Source organism: Triturus cristatus, chromosome 8 (assembly GCF_964204655.1).
Source record: "Triturus cristatus chromosome 8, aTriCri1.1, whole genome shotgun sequence".
NCBI classification, from domain to species: Eukaryota; Metazoa; Chordata; class Amphibia; order Caudata; family Salamandridae; genus Triturus; species Triturus cristatus.
The window spans coordinates 1,241,114,476-1,241,130,970 of record NC_140591.1 but is presented as its reverse complement, the minus strand read 5'-3'; the positions used below and the strand labels follow the sequence as shown (position 1 = coordinate 1,241,130,970).

The 16,495-nt window shown below is 46.0% G+C and overlaps 1 protein-coding gene across 1 annotated transcript in view; it reads left to right on the top strand.

The window, feature by feature from the left end:
* Window positions 1-2,909, top strand: part of C8HXorf38 (chromosome 8 CXorf38 homolog) — a 114,135-nt gene extending 111,226 nt beyond the window's left edge. Inside the window, exon 7 of the mRNA XM_085622931.1 lies at window positions 2,416-2,909. Within this exon, the coding sequence (XP_085479057.1) occupies window positions 2,416-2,450 (35 nt within the window). The 3' untranslated portion in view covers window positions 2,451-2,909. The remainder of the gene's footprint in view (window positions 1-2,415) is intronic.
* Window positions 2,910-16,495: the final 13,586 nt, after the last annotated feature.

The following is a 16,495-nucleotide window of genomic DNA, read 5'->3' as shown; positions in this document are numbered from 1 at the left end:
TCAGTGCGGCGGTGCCATTCTCCCCCTCTCGCCTCTGTGTTTAGTGAAAGACGGCTCCCGCGCTCCTCTCGCAAACTCTGCCTTGGCAGTGGCAGGCGGTCCCTTCTCTGTTTTCACACACACTTTTGTAATAGGGGCACATATCTCCCTTTTCACAAACACTGCTGCTGTGAAAGGAGGTTGCTGCTATTACCACACTTTTGTGGTGACGGTAGGAAGTTCGACCTACCACCACCCACTGCCTAAGTGCTACCAAACCCCGGGCAAGGATGAGGCCGGCTCATCCCTCACAGACCCGCCTGCCTCCCATGCCCGCCCACACGTCCCACTCCCGGCGCTTGAGCAGCCATACGGCTGACACTCTCCCACCCTCCTCCGCTGCGCGGCCTGTGTTTACTTTCTCGCTTCGCAGCACCAAGTTGTCGGAGGTTGACGAGCCACATACACCCCCGGCACGGCTGTTCTCCCCTTCCCTCTCCACAGCGCCGAACTTGTGCGAGTTGCACCCATCAGCGGTTCCGACAGAGCTCACTGTATACCGGAAAACACAAGCACTGTTGTGTGAGGTGGAAACACACACACCTCTTATGGTCCACTACAGGACCGTGGTCAGTTTGTTAGTGGTGCACACACTTAACAGACCCGAGGCGAGTTAAGCGGGCCGATGGCTGCGTATTTCTACATATCTGCACTTATTCGTTAAGTGTTTCCAATGTATGTGTGTGTGGCAGTGTGCATGATGGCTGAGTAGTAGCTTTTTGGGTGTAATGATTATGTTTCCAATGGATGCCTGCATGCAACTGTGTGATTGCAATACATATTGTGTGTGAAGGCTTGGTGCGTAGGTGGAGTGATGGTTGTGTTAGCAACCGATGTCTGCATACAATGCTTTTTTTTATTTTTATTTGCAGGTTTATATCGCGCAAACTTGGCTTAGAGGCATGCAACCGCTTTACTTGAACACCAGGTTACATTACACAAGGTCCGACTTTTTTGTATTGCTTTAGATACAGGGAGATTAAGTGCTTTGCCATGAATCACAAGATGTTGACCAGGTGCCGGTACTCAACCCTGGTTCCCTAGCTCCAAAGCCAGGGGCTTAGGCTTGCGATATCTGTGTGCCTGCCTGTGTGTATCACTGATGGCTTTGCGTGTATGTGGGGGAGAGGTGGCTATGGTAAGGTTCGCAAGTAATGGCTGCATGTGAGGGGAATGGTTATGTGACAGCATTATCTGCCCGGCGCCTGATTCATTTCCAAAATCTGCATATATTCAAGACCTCGTACCCCCTGGCAACTCGATTCTCTGATACTTTTTTTAATCCCCAGGACACCGTGTCTCCTAATTCTTGTGCAGTCCTTCTTTTATGTCTGTGGCTTGTGTTTTTTGCCTTAGAAAGTCTTTACCCTGTCTTCAAGGGAGCTTTGGCTAATGTGCTTTATGGGAGAGCTAGATACTGTATATTCGGGTTGCATTAAATGTTGTGCCCAAGGGGAGCACTGAGTGTTTAGAGTCGGGGGAGCACTATTATGTACATGCCAAAGGCAAATGAGTGTGTGCATTATGAGAGACAGATCATGATGCACAGCAAACTACACAGAGGGTTGTACAAAGGGTCACACATCGTTCTATAGTAACTGGGCACAGGTATAGTTCCGAGAGGTTGAAGTTGTGCCATCCCGGCATGAGGATCTTATCACGTTCTGCTATTAATTGCATTCCTGGACTTGTGATATTCCTTCATTATAAATGAAGATGTTAAGCCTGTATTTATGACTAATCCCCCCCGCCTTCATCTTTAAAAATGCAATAGGTCTCGCCTTTCATTAAGTTAAAGCAATTTGCTTTGCTATACACTACCATTAGCAAAGAAAATGGCTTTAACTTAATCAAAGGCGAGACCTTTTGCATTTTCAATGCTTGTTTTAAAACCATTCAGTAGCATAGGGAAAGCGTATGATCCAATCGTTTGTGGGGGTGCTATAGTCGGTAAAGTATGAGGGATTTTTTAAGCTGTCCAAATGCAGTGTTTTTTAAGAGGTGAGTCTACAGCTCTTTCCTGAATTGGATGAGTGTTTGAGCAGCTCTGGTGGTTATGGAGATTTTTTACAGGGATATCGTAAGCAAATCAGACTCTGTTAACGCTTTGAGTGTATATTGCACAAATGGCACTCACAACACAGAAAGAAATAATTGTTTGCACACATGCACCTAAAATGGCTTCAGGTATTATTTCCAAGGAGTCTGTTCCAAAGTTGTATCATTAATTCTTTAATTTGCAGGTGGCTCCTTGGCTACTAGTGCTTCGTCCACATTTTCCTATGAATCCCCTTTTAGGTTTTTATGGCCTTTATGAATGTTGGAGCCACAATCACCGAGTTTGAATGAATAAATGTTTCTTTTATCTCCCTTTAGAGTGCTTACCGTGTAAGCGGAAGTGTGATGCCTGAAGACCGCTTTCTATGACCGTGGCATACAGCACGAGACGCATGTATGAAGAATTCCCACATGTTAAGCATTGAAAGCACTATTTTATCTTTATGATCACTGCATGCCAGCATGTATGTCTTTAAAGACAACTGGAAGAGGCAATCAAATCCAAGGAGCCCACAATGATGTTTTTGTTTGCACTATTTACTTTCACATTTTTTTGTCAAGATATTTTTTGTGCACAGGGCTGATGTGAATACTCCAGACGTCCAAGATGAAGTGCACTGAAGACATTTAAATTGGAACTCATTGCTTTATTAGGATCAGTGCGGTACTCTTAAACCAGCGTTCCATGTACAACTTTCGTGATTTTTTCATTGCAACGTCACTGATGCAGTTTTTATGATGGCATAAAATATTTTTTAAATAAGTAAAATGTCTTTCATAGTATTAAAACTATTATTGTGTGCAATGATAAAGAGTGGTATACTTCTTATAACCATTAGACTATATTTTTTAATGTGCTCCCTTGAGGAGCAGCAGGTGAAGGAAATGGTAGTGTTTTAGAATCATAGAGTTCAGAAACATTGATGTAAAATATATAGATTTCTCTGTGCATCCTTCCCCCTTTTACCTAGGCTTCCTCATTATATCAGTAGGGATATTACCTAGAAATTAAAGAGTCACTTAATCTCCCTCTGCTCAACAGGATGGATAACCTTATGAGGCAGCACTGAATAACATGTGTTTGTTGTTAACTCACGTATTCTTACATCTGGGATTAGAACTCACCAAAAACAGTGGTGTGCCAGATTGGCCTCTAGTTCGTGCAGTACAAGGCAACATGCCTTTTGTTCTTGCAGTTGGCTTATGGAGAGGTGTCTTCTCCTTTGCCGCTCAGTCAGTGTTGGTGGTTCTGTGGCCACAGACTCCCAGAAGGTTGTTCTTTGTGTGATGCTGAAAACTGGTCTGAGAAGGTAGCGGGCGAAGAGTGAGAGTATGGAGTGATGAAAGGATGTCAACGGGGGTTCTTCTTATGCCAATATCCGGAAGACGAAGAGACAACGGCGTGGCTAGCCTTAAATCTATTGCTAGCAAAAATGTTTGTCTTTGCAGTGTATGATATTTGAAGTTTCCACTCCAAAATGCTGCTAACCTATTTTCCTGTGATCTCATTTCTTTTTTAGGCCTGATGCCTTCCTCTGAGCCGAAGGTTTACTTAGGGTGTTTGTTCTGCTATTTGTTTTTATCACAATCATTGCCCACTATTGTGCCTTTTTGTCTCTGATTTTGAATCCATTTTTTTGCAACTGGGTTCTAGTTTGGATTCCCTGGTTAGGGACACTCTTGTGCCTGACTCTTTCTCAACCCTGATTCAGGGCGATGATGGTGTCTTGCTCTTCAACTCTAATATCTTCTACTGTTTACAATCAAGAGCTACTATTATTGCCAGTGAAATTTTTCGCCTTGTGGCTTTTTCCTCCAATTTGGGACACTTTTAAGGAGACAGTTGAAACCCCATACATGCACAGTATGTGCAGGGTGGAGCCGTGGCTAGTGAGAGGAGTCACCCATTGTTCAGGAATTATGAAGGGAACTTGAGAGACCATTGCAGCGTACAGCCCTTGACAGATCGCAACACTAATGACTCCAAAGCTCTGTTCGTGCCATGGACCTAGCACAAGAACTACAACAACTTTTCCTGGCAAATTCTCCTTAAAACATACCTCTATATTAAGGTTTTCTGATATCATAGTAGTCCCTTTGGGTACCCCACATTTGTTCTCGGGATTCACTAAAGTTTAGGGAATCGAATCTTTGGATTCCCTAATAGTGCATTCTACCATCACGCCACATACTTTAATCAAGATTGCCCTATCCTGACTTTATTGATGCCTGTGTGAGAAGACTATTACTCCCATTTTGCACTTGCTCCTGGAGGAGAAAGAACAATCCTCATCTTCTACTATTGTTAGTTTTTACAGCTTGTGGTGGAGGCAGTTAATAAGGAACTAGCCCAGCTGAGAAAGGATTACCATTTTCATCATGTTTGTTGCTTTTTCCTCCAATGTTGGACCCTTTTAAGCAGACACAACATCTTTCACATGTATACTATGTGCAGAGGGGTACCATGGCAAAGGGGAGGAGTCACCCCAAGATTGAAATTGAGAGACCTTCCCAGCGTCCACCCTCCCAACCGGTCTACCACTGTAAGGATCCCTCATCTGTTCTGCTGCACGGCATGCAACTGGACAAAACTTGGGTCAAATTCGGGCTCACACACTGCATGTCTTTCTGCAATGGGCCTAATGAAATCATGTGGGCCTACCACTGTGGATAAGGAAGGACCCCTTTCCATCTACTATTGATAATGTTTCAGAGCACACTATGGCGGTAATGTCAATAGCCCAGGCTGAGAAACGAGTAACCTCTTCTTCGTGTTTGATCACTGGGAAGACTTCTGCTCATTCACATTCTTACATTACAACTCTCAAAAGGGCAGCAACAACCTTGTGTTAACAATTAAACGTTAACTATTGAAGCAGAAATTCATGACATTAGCCATGCCTCTTCTGACTCCAATGCTGATAAGTACAACCCAAAAAGGAAGGATTTATCTAAATCTCATGCTGTTAACCAAGAGTAATCCTGTTGAGTCCAACAAAAAGTTTAGTCATTCACTTTTCCAATCTCAACTGAACTGCTTGTTTTTGAAAATTCAATCTTTTGTTGAGCCAGTGTTTAGAAATATACTTAATAGCCTGTTCTAAAAAAAACTAGTTCTACTATTAGTAATGTTCCCATAGGTTCCATTCTCCCTGGGGTATTTCTGCTACCTTATCTGAAATTATGCATCTAATGAATTTGTATATCTCAACCTCTCCCATGCCCTCAACAACTGCACATAAAAATTCCTAGCCACCGCTTCGGCTCAGTAACCATATACTTGCGCAATCAAAGATCATGATAATTTGTTGTGTGTACCCTCTCGTTTTTAATCCATCCATCTAATACCTATTTTACATGGCAAAAAAGAGAATCATGACCAGCTAAAGGACAAGACAGTTAATTGGCTTCACTCTAAGGCAAATCGCAACCTGCCTTTGTATGATGAGATCATCCTGGTCACATTGGACCTCTTTTGTTTGCCCATCAATTAAGTGCCAATAAGAATATTGTATTATGATACAGTTTAGAATCACTGCTGTTCTTCAGTATTGGTTTGCTTAATAGCAGAATTGCAAATGTGGAACTCAGAGCTGTTCCTTCAGGCCATTTTTATAGACTGCACTTTCTGTGTACCTGAATTTTACCCATTAATGGCAAAGTCAGCATTTCTTCACTTATACCCAGGGATACCAGTCGGTTTGCGCCTTTGGCGTCACTATAAGATAACTACTCAGTCATCAGTTGGTTGGCTCTGGTTTTACACCAGGTATGTGTGACTATTTGTGTTCCTGCCTGTAGTTCATCTAATGATTTTAGTTGTGTATTTCATGACAGAAATCCTGACAAGAGGCACATTAATATTCTCTATTTGAACATTGTGGAGCTGTCTTCTAAAGTGAGCAGGGAGGAGGAGGTTTCCTTAATCGGGCAGTTTAACATCATTCATTTTCAGGAAACCTGGACTAGCACAGCCATGTATGTTGATGGTTTTTCATCCTTGTAGTTCCTGCAACTCCCTCTTCTTCAGGTACTTCCGAAGGAGCTCTGTTAGTATGGATTGGGGTTTCCCTAGGTGGTGATGTAATTTCTACTCCTTTTGGCAGTCCAAGAATTAAACTCTTCTCAATCAAAGTGCATCAAGTATATCAGTTTTAATTTTAATCTAGGTAATTACTCACATGTAAACTCACATGTAAACTTCTTGTTTAGGACCATTGATGATATTGTTTCTTCGACTAAACTTGGTCTATTAGGTTATACTTCTATTATTTTAGCAGGGGAGGTTAATACAAAGTTAAGCTCCAAAGGACTCACACAACATAGTGGACCATACTAATAAAGCACAGACTCTTGTTAGTAGGAAAGTGGATCCCCAATGTCACATTCTTTCAAACCATAGTATCAGAGATAAATGATATAAATATAATAGGAGTTTCCTTATTCAGGTGCCAAGAGATTTCTACATTTTTCTGGAAGGAGCTGCTTTACTGTCATTGTCTACATCTTTGGCTCAAGTGGCTTGATGGACAGTATTTTACATCACTCTATCGTTGAGTGTATCTTCAACAATGATAATCTTCTAAGCATAACCCTTGTATTACCTTCTTTTACCAGCTTTGCAAATTCCATTATTTCTCGGGACATAGTTATTAAAGATGGTGTCCTTGGGATGAGGTGGGACCTTGTTGATTTATGTAATATTCTTAGAAAATTGATGATGTTTGTAACTGTCGTGAGTCAAATCTTTCTCCCTTTAACATTGGCAACTCTTCTTGGAAGATGTGTACTACTGCTAAAGACTCTGGGCCCGATTCACAAAGGTAAACTGAGACGAAAGACACACTTTACGATTTTCGGTATTCACGAAGGGCATTTACGAGAAGTTAAGTTAGACGTTTGTCTCAGTTAAACTTAAGTTTTGGTCTTAAGTTTAACTGAGACCAAAATTGAGTCAAAAGTCTAACTTTACTACTCGTAAATGCCCTTTGCGAATACCGAAAGACGTAAAGTTAGACTTTCGTCTCAGTTTACCTTTGTGAATCAGGCCCATCATATTAAATATTCAACATAAAAAGTCTTGCAACCATGTAAAATGGTGTGACTCCTCCTGTTCCATTGCTAATCACCATCACGATGCGGTTACTCAATGTAGAGCCATTTATGAAAAATACCTCGAACAATAAGAAAACAACTGTTAGAGAGAATGCTTGAAACAAATTACTATTGACTGTTACTAAAAGTGATGTTTCTGCTTTTTGGAAGAAGTTATTAGTCCCTTTTTTGTTACGTTATGTAGTACCATACTAGATGTGCGCATTCTCCACAGTCTGTGGATTTTCAACTTTTGTAATTTTTATTGCAGGTTTTCAAATTATACTGGTGTATATCAGACATAAGTCTCTCTTTAGGCTAGCCATTTTGTTTTTGTTCTGGATGAGGTAATTGTAGCAATAAATAAGAGTTCCTTAAGCAAGGCACCAGGTCCAGGTGGGTTCACAATGGATTTTTACAAGTCCACCGCCCCCTGGGCCCCCTTACTAACCTTTGCCTTCATCCTCCTCTCATTCAGTTATTGTACATAGTTTTCAAAGGGAAATAGGAGTGACCCTTGCTGCTACCATAAAATTTCTCTTATTGACTCAATAGTCAAGGTAGCAGAGAAAATACTTCTGGAAACAATTTTCATCATTGTAGATGTGGAATATGGTTTTAGGGCTGGACTCTGGGCCATTGAACAACGTCTTAATTTGCTCTTATTAATTTGTAAATTCACATTGGCCTCTCAGGGTTCTCTGCATTTAACCTTTACGAACCTCAGTTCAGCCTTTGACCCTGCACATAGGGCTAAACTGTAGATGATCCAGGCTACCATGGGTGTTAGAGTTACCACCTGTGAAAGTAAAAACATGCTAACGGACATTTTTATTTTACAACCTGGTCATGTTTCTGCTGAGCCCCTACTGCCTTTTAATGAAGACCTGATTGACACCTTAATGGGCTCCTGGTTTAAGTCTTGTTCTTGCCCACCAGTGAACAGGCAGGAAGCCAAGCACTGCAGGCCGGCCTTAGGTGTGTCTAACTGCTTGACATAACACACTGCCAGAAAGTCTGGTGGTTCAGGCTTCCACCAGCAGGATAAACCCCAATTCATTCCCTACTATTCCCCAGACAGAGTGAAAAAAATTGAAGCATTCAAGAAGTGAATGTTTTTATTGGCCAGTCTATCCCTCCGATCAGTTAATGCCAGCTGGAGAGATATTCAGGCTGCAGTCCAGGAGAAAATCAGTACCCACCCGACTCAAACTGTTGATGGTGGTCAGATCAGGACTACACACTACTTCCTGCTTCGGCAGAGCGGTGAGGAGTATCATGGTGTTTTGCTGCACCACATAGATCGACATGTTTTTATGGTGATGTCCAGCCTCGTTGCTAAATATATGCCGTTCGATAGGATCTCATCTGCTTGACGAGAACGTTGATTCTACACTGAACCGCTTCAAATATAGCTGGTCCACGGTACATCCTTAGGCCTTTTTACCCCTGCAAGACAGTACCCTTAGCAGTTTAATTCCTGTCTGGTCTACTCCGGAGATTTGGCATACTGGAAAAGCCAAGGCCCACTGTACTTTTGGGGTCGGAGACCGGAATCAAGCAGAGAACAGGGGGCATAAAATACCCAGTGCCCCATCCCTATGGCAAAAACCTCCAAACCGTTTTCGTTTGCACACAACCACCTGTGGGAGGCAGGATCAGACATTCCTTCACGGGTGGTGATACACAACATCTGTCAGATGGGTCCTTCAGATTGTTCAACTGAGTTATGCCATTCCTTTATGACTCACCACATCTTCCACATACATCAGACGGGGTTTGAGAGGAGCACCTATACATCTTGTTTCAGGGGATGTAGGCTGTTTTGGCAATAGGTGCCATATAGAGGGTTCTGGCCACAGAAATTGAGACTGGATGTCATTCCTATTATTTCCTCATACCAGAGAAAGACAGAGACCACATTCTGTCTGTCCTGGATCCAGGTGACTGGATGGTGGCTTTGGACCTGAAGGATGCATACTTTCCTCAGAGAACAGTATCTCCCCTTCAACCTCACCAGTGCCCTTCGAGTGATGCAGGTGGTCGCAACATACCTTCAGAGGTTGGGGACTTCAGTTTTTGCCTACCTCCATGACTGGCTGTTGATGGTAGACTCACCACAGTCAGTCATAGACCACTTCCAGAAGACTGGGAACCTCCTGACTTTTCTGGGGTTCACCATGTTACGCTATGTGCTTCACAAAAGCTCCTATTTATCGGGCCATTCTGGATACAGTGCTGTTGCTGATCTTCCCTCCAGATCAGCAAGTATAGGACTTTTGGGCTATGATCCCAATGCAGACAGAGGATCAGCATATTTCGTTGCACACCAAGCCACAAACTTGTTCCATTGGCAGTCGTAAATTGTTTTTGTGGAGAGATGCCCGACTGCCAGAATGACATCACACACTTAGAGAGGAAGATCAAACATTCTCAACTATTGCTGCTCAATCTCCACGAATGTTGGTGTAGAGTGTGCAGCTTTGGGTGCAGGACCCTGTCCTGCTGCTGTGACAGGAAATCCTCCCAAAGAGGCAGCTCGATTGGAGGACAAATGCACATGCTCAGGAGTTCAGGATAACATACTCTCCTTGCCCAATCCTGAGCCACTAAAATGACTTGGGCCTGGTCGTTCTTGATCTTCTTGAGAAATCTGGACAGGAGTCATATCTGTGGGAAGGTGTATAGGAGTCCTGAGCTCCACTCGAGATGAAATGCGTCTCTGAGCGAGATTCGCTTTGGAAACTCCAGCATGCAGAAGTGCTGACATTGCACGTTCTCGGCGGTGGCCAATAGATCTAACCAAGGCTATCCCCAATCTTGGAAAATACCTTACATCGATGCTGATGCCATTTGTGATCCGTAAGGTATCAATGGCTGAGTTTTGTCTGCTCTGGCATTTAGAGAGCCTGCCAAATGTTGAACCACCAGGATTAGGTCCCGACGTTCCATCCATGTCTAAAGACAAAGAGTCCACAAACCTTCCATCCTTCATTGTTGCAGTACCACATGGAGGTGATACTGAACTAGCCTTCCCTTGATGAAAGAAAGAAAAGCTTTCAATGCCAGACGGATCATTCTCAGTTCCAACAGGTTGATGTGGAGCTGAGACTCTGCTGGAGACCAGAGTCCCCTGATCCCCACCTCTCCCAGATGGCCACCCCAACCCAGGAGTGAGACATTTGTCCCCACTGTGAGCTCTGGATTGGGAAGGGAGCGGGGTCTGCCTCTGACCCATTTGCGGTCCGTAAGCCACCACTGCAAGTCTTTTGCAGTTCTCTTCAAGATCGGGACCAGGTCTGAGAGATTTCCCTGATGTTGCTGGGCCTTCAAGTCCCAATGCAGAGCCCGCATATGGTAACAGGCATGTTTTACCAACACTGTGAGGGAATAGGGTGTATTATGTGGTGTGGTTGTGCAACCTCACCATGTAATGCACTTACCAACCCCTTTAGGACCAGTAGGTTTCACCTGTAAAACCCTCTGCTCAACCATGGTTAGCTGTGGCACCGAGCAGCAAAGAGTGCACAGAGGATCAAATGTAAAGCATTTAAACAGCACCAAAACAATTGAAGAAGAAAACAACACTCAAGAAATCTGACACCAATTTATAAAAATAGACTGTATTATTATAAGAATATAGACACTAAAATCAAAAAGATTCACTGGAGGGTTCTGGAGATACAGATTTTTCAACTCAATTTCACTTAGCTGCAAACAAACCTTGGCAAAGTCAATGAATTGGACCACTTAGAAACTTTTTCGAAGGAAAACATAGATAAGTATCAGTTTGGTTCATCAGCAGCACTTGGGGCGGCCAAATCTGACATGGAGCTAGTCAGCGGGACGAGCAAGGTCCTCAAGAACAGTTGCCTTCACATAAGAAGCAGTCCTTCAGCAGTTCCAGGTACTTTATCTGCATTGCAGTGGATTCTTATGGAGTGGCCCAGATGCAAGGGATGAAGGATGCTGTGGATGCCATGCGGTCAACGGGGCTCTTCCTGCAGGGATTCCTTGCTCCACGAAGGTGATGAGGGCATACTGGTTACAGGGTCGACGTCCCACAAAGTCCTCTCTGATCTGGCCGAAGGCCAGTCGTTCCTTGACTGCCAGTCACCCGTTGTGTCGGTCACAGGTCAATCCTTTATGGGTCAATGACTTGCCTTCTGAAGGTCCTAGTGAACTTTGGTGCAACTCTGTGTGTTGGGTCTTGGTCCTCCGTGCTGCATGGCAGCGGTGGTAGAAACTTGAAGACCTTGTGCTACCAACTTGCCCCAGCAGGCTTCTTCAAATGTTGTGTTCCTGTGCTGCTAACAGGAGACCAGTCAGCTGGTACTTAGAGTTGTCTTTGCTTGACTGGGCTCTGTAAACAGCTTCTTCTTGAGCAGGACACGGCAGGCACAGTCCTGCTCTTTGCTAGCCAGCAGGTGCAGTAAGTGCAGTCCTCGTTGGTGCAGTCTCTCTTTGCTGCTCCCTCGGTGCAGCAGGGCAGTCCTCCTTTGGTCCTTCTTCCAAGTCGGTCAAGATCTGACGTCTGGATGCCAGGTGTTTCCCCTTTAAACTTGGAAAGTGCCCTCACAGCAGGATACTGTTGTTAGCCAATGAGCTACTACGTTCCCTCCCACCTGGTGTACACTTCCTGTGGAGTGTTGAATCTGCCTATCCCAGGATGCACCATTCTTCCCACTTCCAAGATGGTGTAACTCCTCTTTCTGTGTACAGACCTCACTAGCCCATCCCCAGGGTGTGGCTACCTGAGGGCTACAAGCGTCTAAGGTGGAACCGGTTTGGCAACTGGTTTACTCTCTCTGCTCCCCGTGCCAGCCTGTCTGCCTAATCAATTGGGCAGCCCTCCTCCCTAGTGTGATACATCTGCCCTTCAAAGGCGGCATCCTCTTTGAAGACTGTCTTTTGGGGCTACTTCCTGCAGGAGGGAGGTAACCCCTCCCTGGCCTGTTATCCCTGATTGTTCTCTTTCCTGAGAGTTGTGGCATGTCTCTCCAGGAGGACAGAAAGCTGTCTCGCGGAACAGGCTCCAAGTGTGCCCGGGAAGGCACAGAAGTTTTAAAGGTCATAAAGTGGAAGCTTTTCTAAAGCTGCACACTGCAACAAGTTACATTAATTTCGAATTGAGATGCAAGTCAGACTTCATGTAACAAGTTGTTAATACATTATAGTACTCACTTTGGTCGCACTGTTCAGGAGTTAGCACAGCTGAGGGGTCAGCGTGTAATCCTCTACTTGTCAATTGTGCGACCAGTTCTTTGCATATTAAAAGCGGTAGTTTTGTGTGTTTACTGTCAGGGCGAGTAAAGTACATGTCTTGCCTGCGACAATATCGCACCCTTCCATAGGACTCAGCAGGCCTGCCAGAGGGGTGACTTACACAAATGTACAGGAAAAGTGTCGACTTTGCCATTGCTTTCAATGACCAAGTCAGGCTAGCAGTGCACGCCCACTCTATCAGTCTGCAGGGGCAGACTTGGGGGATTTGTTTTACTTGGGGGACCTCCAGTGCTGCAGGCCCTGGGGTGCCCCTCTAACCTACATGCCTTCTGTATCAGGGTACCATACATGAGGCACTTGCAGGTAAGTTAGCCATTTCCAGTTGGGTACAGAGCAATCAACATACATTTTAGGGTCAGGGCACTGGCACTGAGGTCTGGTTAGCAGGCCTCAGTGCACTTTTAGAGTTGAAAAATCAGCAGCAGCAGCCGAAAAGCTTGGTGGTGACCATGCAAAAAGAGGCATTTCCTTCCAAACAGGATACAGGAGGCGATAAGGCCATGCCTCCTCAGAGTCCATTTTACTGAATTCCAGGATAGAGGCTGAAACATCGGAATCATAGCCCAAATATCCTGGACTCGCCATTCCAGATGTTAAGCCCAAAACTGCACTGTATCCAGAACAGCTCTGATGAAAGGGAGCGTCTAAGAGGTAGTCGGGTGTGACTTCAGCAGGTTGATAGTGAACCCCAGCGAATGTAATAGGTCTGCCATAGACTAGAGGTGGGAGACGACTACCTGAGGTGACTCTACTTTCAACAGCCAATCATCGAGGTAGAGGAAGACTGGGACCCCTGGCCTCCGCCAATGTGCTGCAACCACTGTCATCACCTTGGTGCACACCTGAGGGGCACTGGTAGGACCAAGGAGAAGCACAGTTTATCCAGTATTAGGGGTGTCTTTCATAGATTCACATGCCTGAATCATTCCCCGTCGTCGAGACGGGAGCCTCCAGTACATAAAAAAGTAATGTCCTATAGACATACATAGAAAAAAATAGGCCTAAGGGCCTCCCCTTAGTAGCCTATCCTAGTCCTTATGTAAAAAGGACCAAACTCTTAGAGCCAGCCAATCAGCTATCACCTCCCTCTAGAACCTTCCTGGCAGGAGCCTCAGTCCCTCAGATTTTCTACCGCACGTTGTGCTAGGAAGTCTCCAGCCTGAGTTCTCCTCAGGATTTCTTTCAAACCAGATTGTTCACTTTTTTGGTGACTTTCTTCTTCAAGGATTGAACGCAGACCACTTCAGGCCTCTTATTACTGCAGTGAGTGTTTATTTCTTCTACAACTCCTGGCATGTCTGAATCCCAGAAGAAAGCCCTTTTCAGGGCTTGCTCTTCATGTGGGAAGAAGAGGCTTCATGTGGACGACAAGCATGACCTCTGCCTATATTGCCTTTATCCGGACCACGTCCCTAAGGACTGTAAAATATGTAGGTCTTTCCCTCACAAGACCTTGAGAGACAGAGAGGGTCGTCTGCTTATCTGGCTGGACAGGCTCAAGGACAGGGAGAGTGTGGTATCCTCAGAGGCGAGCTTTTCCGGAACCTCTGAAGTCTCCCTGAAGAGGCCGAGAGTGACATCTCCTGGCCCCTCAGACGCTCCTCCTATGAAGACACACAAGAAGTCTTCAGAGGCAAGATCTTCAAAATCTTCAGTGTCTGACAAGGACTCTCTGACTTTTAAGAAGCCTACCCTGTCGGCCAGCAAAATTGCGACACCTTCCTCAGCGCAAAAAAGGGCACCAGGTCATGTCTCCACAGCGGCGACAACCGTGTCCACAACGACAGCGTCGTCAGTCTTCTCGGCGACGACGACCACCCCTTCATCGTCGTCAGCAGGTACTCCTATTTCGTCTATTATACTGCTAAAACCGTCGTCGACGTCTAAGTCATCGTCGACGACGAAGATTGTCCCTTCAACGACGACGACATCGTCGATGAGGAGCCCACCGTCGACGGAAGAGTCGAAGACGAGGGCGTCGACGACAAAGGCATCGACGACGAAGGCATCGTCGACGAAGATGTCGACGTCGAAGGCATCGACGACGAAGGTCGTCGACGACAAATGAATCGTCGACGAGGAGAATATCGTCGACGGAGACACCGTCGGCGAAAACCATGCCGTCGACGACGGTATCGTCGACGGGAAAGTCGTCGTCGTCCATGGGTATTTCTGAACCAGGGCAGAAATCCGAACTGGTAGGAATGTCAGCACAGAAGACAGCAGGGGTTCCTGTACAGGCATCTGCATCTGCATCTGGCAAACTGACCAGACCACAGATTACACCGGAAACGACGTCTCCAAGTAAGGTGCAAACCAATTTGCCTATGGAGATTCTTCAGAGTGAGGAGTCGGAAGAAGAGCTCTTTGATCAGGCTACTTCCCCTTCTGAGCTTTACGTCAAATGTCAAAGCACGGACGAGGAACAGGAGGAGATGAGCGGGCAGGAACGCCCCGTCCGGGAACAGGTTCGCACGGAGGTCACCCCGATGGTATGCCTTCCCCTGTCGATCGTTAATGACCTCAAATACCTTATCCGGGACTACAAGCAACGTTTCCCGGAATCGCCAGCACTGGACACAGGGGGCCCAGTGCCTACTGCAAATCCACCAATGACAGCCCCAAAGCAATCACGACCAGCTACTCAGGTCTGCCACGAGAAACCGCCACCTCAGGTGATAGTGTCATCGGATGAGGAGGCTGAGGACATGGAAGAGGGGGAGGTCCAGGAAGACCAGACGGACCAGGATGAGGAGGAGGAGTATGTGGCATCCTCCCCACCACCGCGCCAAGCTGATTCACCGCCAGTGGATATTGGCGGTTTTCATAAGATAGTTGAACGAGCAGCGACGCGGTTTCATATGGTCATGGAATCGATGGAGACTGAGTGCTTCTTGCATGACTTTAAGGAGCAGACGAAGAAGACCACGAAGTCAATCCCAATCATTGACTTTCTCTGGGACCAGGGAAAGAAATTAATGCTGATGCCGGCTTCCGTACCTGCGGTTGTTCCACGCCTGGATAAAAAGTACAAAGCTCCATCCACGGCGCCAGCTTGCCTTAATGGACACCCGAAACCGGATTCGGTCGTGACCCAAGCGGCCCAGAAAAATTCTCGTAATCCTTCCTCTCCTCTGTCAGCCCCACCGGACAAGGAAGGCAGAAAATTGGACACAATTGGCAAAAGGTTTTCGACCACTTCGGCAATGACCATCAAGGTGGCCAACTCCATAGCCCTGTTAGGGCGTTATAACCGCCAACTTTGGGAGGATATAGCCCCATATTTAGCAGAGCTACCAAGCGCAGTTCAGGAGGAGGTCAAGGCACTACTTTCGGAGGGCCAAACCTCGGCGGCCGAGATCATTGATTGTGCCATAGACGTGGCCATGACAGGCTTTCGTCAACTGGCTGGGGCTGCAGTCCTGCGCCGGCAGGGATGGCTGAAGGCAACATCGTTCAGGCAGGAAGTGCAGACGAAGGTGCTGGACATGCCCTTCGACGGACAACATCTTTTCGGAGATAAAATTGACGAGGCGCTCCAAGCTATCAAGAAGGACACTGACACGGCTAGAGCGCTTGGAACCTTGCAGGCAAGGAATCAGTCCTTTCGGGGCAACAAATCTAGAGGCCAGTCCTCCTACAGAGGATCCTACCAGAATAGGTCCTCGTATTCCTTCCAGAATAAGACCCAGTACCAGCAGAAGCAGCAACAAGGTCGGCAGTCTTCTTATGGAAGATCTAACTTCAGGGGTAAGAACCAAAAGAGGGGCACCGGCGGACGCCAGTGACCAGTTACTCCAGCCAGTCCAGCTACCATCTCCCTCATCAAAAATTGGAGGAAAATTGACCCATTTCCTGGAAAATTGGCGCCTCATCACCACGGATCGCTGGGTACTCCAACTCCTAAGATTCGGCCATTCCCTAGAATTTACCACCATCCCACCTGCAACCCCTCCCCGCAGGTTCCCACACAAACATCTGCGACTGCTACTCCGGGAAATATCGGAGATGTTGAAGA